At 44.5% G+C, this 4,897-nt stretch overlaps 1 protein-coding gene across 1 annotated transcript; it reads left to right on the forward strand.

Moving 5' to 3' along the window:
* The first annotated feature begins 330 nt into the window (after positions 1–330).
* LOC115356943 (forkhead box protein B1-like) lies at positions 331–1,278 on the forward strand. The gene has a single exon (XM_030048258.1). It carries the CDS (start codon positions 331–333, stop codon positions 1,276–1,278), a length of 948 nt encoding a protein of 315 aa, XP_029904118.1.
* Positions 1,279–4,897: the final 3,619 nt, after the last annotated feature.

A 4,897-nucleotide genomic window follows, 5' to 3' on the forward strand; every position in this document is an offset into this window, starting at 1 on the left:
CCAGGCAGGACGGGACAGGATCGGACCGCGCACCGCGCCGCTCTCCTGCGGGACGGACGGAGAGCTGCGAGCCCGCAGCGCGGAGAAACAGTGACTCAAACTTTGCTGAACTGTCTGCGGAGTTGTGCGTAAAAAAGGGGACCATGCGTGCCAAATACGAGGCGTGCTGCCTTCCGTGCGTAACGGTGTTTTGAAGAAGTGGCACTGCCGCCCTCCAAAGAAATCCCGTTTGGACAAGTTTGAAGAGTGAGCCTCGATTCTTTTCAGGCAGCGCAGCAAGTCAGACTCTTCTCCGGGTGTGCGCTCCACCGGATCGGCCAGCCTAGCACGATGCCTCGCCCGGGGAGAAACACGTATAGCGACCAGAAGCCGCCGTACTCATACATCTCCCTCACAGCTATGGCCATCCAGAGCTGTCCGGAGAAGATGCTCCCCCTCAGTGAGATTTACAAGTTCATCATGGACAGATTCCCCTACTACAGGGAGAACACGCAGCGGTGGCAGAACTCTTTGCGGCACAATCTCTCCTTCAACGACTGTTTCATCAAGATCCCCCGGCGGCCGGACCAGCCGGGCAAAGGGAGTTTCTGGGCTCTGCACCCGAACTGCGGCGACATGTTTGAGAACGGCAGTTTCCTGAGGCGCCGCAAGCGCTTCAAAGTGATGTCTGCGGCCGACCACCTGGCCCCCAACAAGCCGTCGGACGCCGCTCACTACCTGCAGCAGCAGGCCAAGCTCCGGCTGAGCGCCCTGGCGGCCACCGGGACGCACCTGCCGCAGATGCCGGGCTACAACATCGGTGTCTCCCAGCCGTCCACGTTCAAGCACCCGTTCGCCATTGAGAACATCATCGCCAGAGAGTACAAGATGCCGGGCGGCCTGGCCTTCTCCACCATGCAGTCCATGTCCGCCGGGTACCCGCTGCACAACCAGCTGACCACGGCCTGGCCGCACATGTACAGCTCCAGCGTCATGGACACGGCCGCTCCGATCTCCATGTCCAGCGACTACTCGGCCTACGGAATGCCGCTCAAGTCCATCTGCCACGGCGGGCAGACGTTACCTGCCATCCCGGTGCCCATAAAGCCCACGCCCGCCTCGGTGTCCGGTCTGCCGGCGCTGCCGGCTCACATCCCGGCTTTCCTTGCGAACTCGCCCCAGTCCCTCAGCCCCACCTCCCCCCAGACAGCCACCGGCCAAAGCAGCCCCGCTGCGCCCGGGGAGGCGCTCTCCACCCCGGCCTCCTCGGCGCTGCAGGCCACGGTGGCGGTGCACTGACCGGACTGACGGGACTTGATTTTATAAACTGTGAAAGTGAAAGAAGTTCCTCCGCTCCAAAGCAGTGTTTTGTGCTCAGCTCAGCCCGGACTGCCGGCAGCAGAGTCTCTACAAGGCAAGGCTTTTTATTTCGGTGTTCATGTTCCTCTGTTTGTACCAGAGAGGACAAGACGAGAGTCCATCCATCTCACCTTGTAGCCTTCAGTGCGACATGTAGCCACCAGGCAGGCTGACCTCTGACCTCCAGGCAAATACCACCACCAACAAAAAAAATATATAACCTCCGAAATGCATTGATTTAATTTGTGCTGTTCTGCTGTAAAACCCACCTGTCCTCTTATATCTCAGTTGATCACAATGTGAGTTTTGATCCGTGTCATGTGTGTCTAAACTTTATCTTGCAGACAGAAATGAGGCTAAATTCCTTCAGTCTGCGGCCGGCCCGGTTACAAAAGCACTGCATTTAAATGCCGTCTGTCCCACAATTATACGGCCCGTATCATTTTCATGAAAAATTGTCCAAATCCATTATAGTTCCTGCTCTTTATTCATGCAGATCTTTACCGTCTGAAACTGGCAGAACAATCGCAGCTGCAGTTTTAGATTGATGACTGTTAATCCTTTTTTTCACCGGGCTTCTGCTTTCTGCTCCCAAACAAAAAGTTTATCTCACAAAGGGGGAGATTTAGCCTATTAAATTGTCTGTGTATTTTGGTCAATAGATAAACCATCCAAAAAAATAAAAATAGAAATAAACTCAACAGGAAATCGAAGTTGAGCGACTTTTAAATGTTCCACAAAATGCAAAGTAGCATTTGGTATACCAAATAGACAAACTGTTTCTGTTTCTTTTCCTTTCTGTCTGTCTTTCTTTCTTTTTTATTCTTGATGTTTTTTTTTTTATATAATCGAAATGAACAATCGCAGAGTTGACGTGATAAAAATAAGATAAAATGAGACTATATTTATGTTAGAGGTTCTGAATACAAAACACTGGAAATATTTGAATTCATGCAAGGATATATTGAAATGTCTCCAATGCACTTTTGTTTTTTGTTTTATTTGTATTTTTTATTTGGAGCTCGTTGTTCTTGGTCTCTGTGGCTGCCGGACGTGTCGTTTCTTTGTGCTCCGTTTAATTTAAAGCTGTGGTGGCTTCTGCCGGCCTGCTGTAGATTTGTATTGTCTGTATAGAAACCAGCGCATGTTCCTGTTGGAAACCTTGTGTTTGTATTTCGCTGCAAGCATGCGGGCTTTTCCCTGTGTGGACATCAGCACATTTCCATTAAAACTGATCTGGAAACAGCACAGCGGCAAGTCATCACGCCTGTTATTGATGCACACACACACATACACACACACACACACACACACACACACACACACACACACACACACACACACACACACACGCGCGCGCGCGCGCGCAGCTGCAGGTCACTGTGGGGTTTTATTTTGTTTTATTCTATTTTATTTTATTTTATTTGAATAATTGCAGCACTGTTCCGTAAATTCCGCGTCCTGGCGTCCGGCAGGAAATCATCAGAATAGAAACCTGATGAATTTTAATTAGATTTTATTCAACAGGCTGGAAGCTGCTGTGTTAACAAACTGGCTGCTTCCTGCAGAATCTAATACTACTACTATTACTACTAATACTACTACTACTACTACTACTACTACTACTAGACTACTATTACTACTAGGCTACGAAGAAGAAGAAGAAGAAGAAGAAGAAGAAGAAGAAGAAGAAGAAGAAGAAGAAGAAGAAGAATGATGATAGGGAAAAGCGAATGTAATGCAAAAAAGAAAAAAAATGTGCTTTTGGTGCAGCTGGTTGTCATTTCGTATAATTTTTATTATGTGAAAATATGTAGGCTATATATTTTCTTCATTAACCTTCACATTCAGCCACGGGTCACAGAGTTAAGCATGAGAAGAAAAACAAAAAACAAAAAACAATAAACAAAAAACAAAAAGCATGCGATGGACAGAAAATTATATTATGATTTCAGCGCAGAAGAAAAACACCGGATTATGTAATTCCGTAGGATTTATACGAATAATAATAATGATAATAAAAAAGATTCTCTAGCAGCAGCAACAGATGAAAAGTTTCATTTTTCTCCTCAGAAAGTAACAAGCAGGAGGTCTGATGTCATGATGTATGAACACGATATTTATGTAATTATGTGTTCTGTTTACTGTGACCATCTCATGTCATCTCAACACTGAGGAGTTTCACTGCGTGACGGACCTTTATTTTATTTTATTTTATTTTATTTAGCCACATTTTCCTTGATATTTATTTAAAAAAAAAAAACAAAACAAAACTCTTTATTTTATGTATTTTGTCATAAATTTATTTATTTATTTGTAGTGCTGGAGGAGCCGGTGTTTTTTTTTTTTTTTTTTTTTTTTTTTCTCACATTTGTTCTCTGACATTGACTCTCTGTTCCTTCATCGATTTGCCGCAGAAACAGAACCGATTGATCGGTGATCGTGTCAGACTGATCAATAACGGAAGTGAACTCGCCGCGGGATCTGTCCAACAGATCTGACACCGGATTCACACTTGCGCGTGCGTGCGTGAGTATGTGTATGGGTGTGTGAGTGCGCGCGCGGACAAAGTGAATATTATTAGCGGAGGTGTTTTGTGTGTGTGTCGGTGTAAATCCTTTAAACACAGCCGAAGAACAATCAGCTGGTTATGACAAATCATTTTAGTCTCTTAGACAAATTAATTCATTACATATCTGCATCTTTTTTTTTTTTTTCCACGAATAAAGATAATTACAGCTGGACAATAATTCAGTTTTGAGGTTATGATGCACCATCCTGTCATTTACATTTCTGATTTTAAAAAAAGCAAATATGAAATATGACAATTACTGAATAATATTTCCTCAGTGTGACGTTTAAAATGCAGGTTTCTCTATTTAGCCGTAATCAAAATAATTACTTCTGATGATCCTGATGTTAATTTGGTCCACATGGCTGAGCAGGAAAACACCGATAATAACAATAACAATCATGGTGATTATCGCTATTAAACATAATGAATAATACCCCATAATATATGAGGCTTCATCACAGCAGGCGTCAGTTATTTAAATGCTGAATATAGCTTCATCTTTATATATTTTGTCTAATCCGGCTGTGATGTGGATTTATTCAGACTAACAGGCAACAGAAGTGGCCTGTTTAAATGACCAGGTGACTCCAGACTGAAGGTGAACATCGGCCTGCTGCGGTGTTTAATTAACAGGCTCAGGTCATTAGGAGGTGGAGTTTGTGTGGTTCTGGTGTTGATGCAGCGCGCGCCAGCCTGAATAATACAGCAGCATGAAGGGAGCTGGTCGACCATGAGAGCCTAGTGGACTCAACACTCCACCAACACCCCATATGACAACAGCATACCATCATCACACGGTAACACAGTAACATATTAACATGAAACCATGGTAACATGTAACATCACAATATCATCACATGGTAACACGGTAACATATTAACATGAAACCATGGTAACAACACAATATCATCACATGATAATATGGTAACATATTAACATTGTAACAAGATAACAGGATAACATGGTAACATAGTAACATGGTGA

This window comes from Myripristis murdjan, chromosome 3, assembly GCF_902150065.1.
Source record: "Myripristis murdjan chromosome 3, fMyrMur1.1, whole genome shotgun sequence".
Lineage (NCBI taxonomy): Eukaryota > Metazoa > Chordata > Actinopteri > Holocentriformes > Holocentridae > Myripristis > Myripristis murdjan.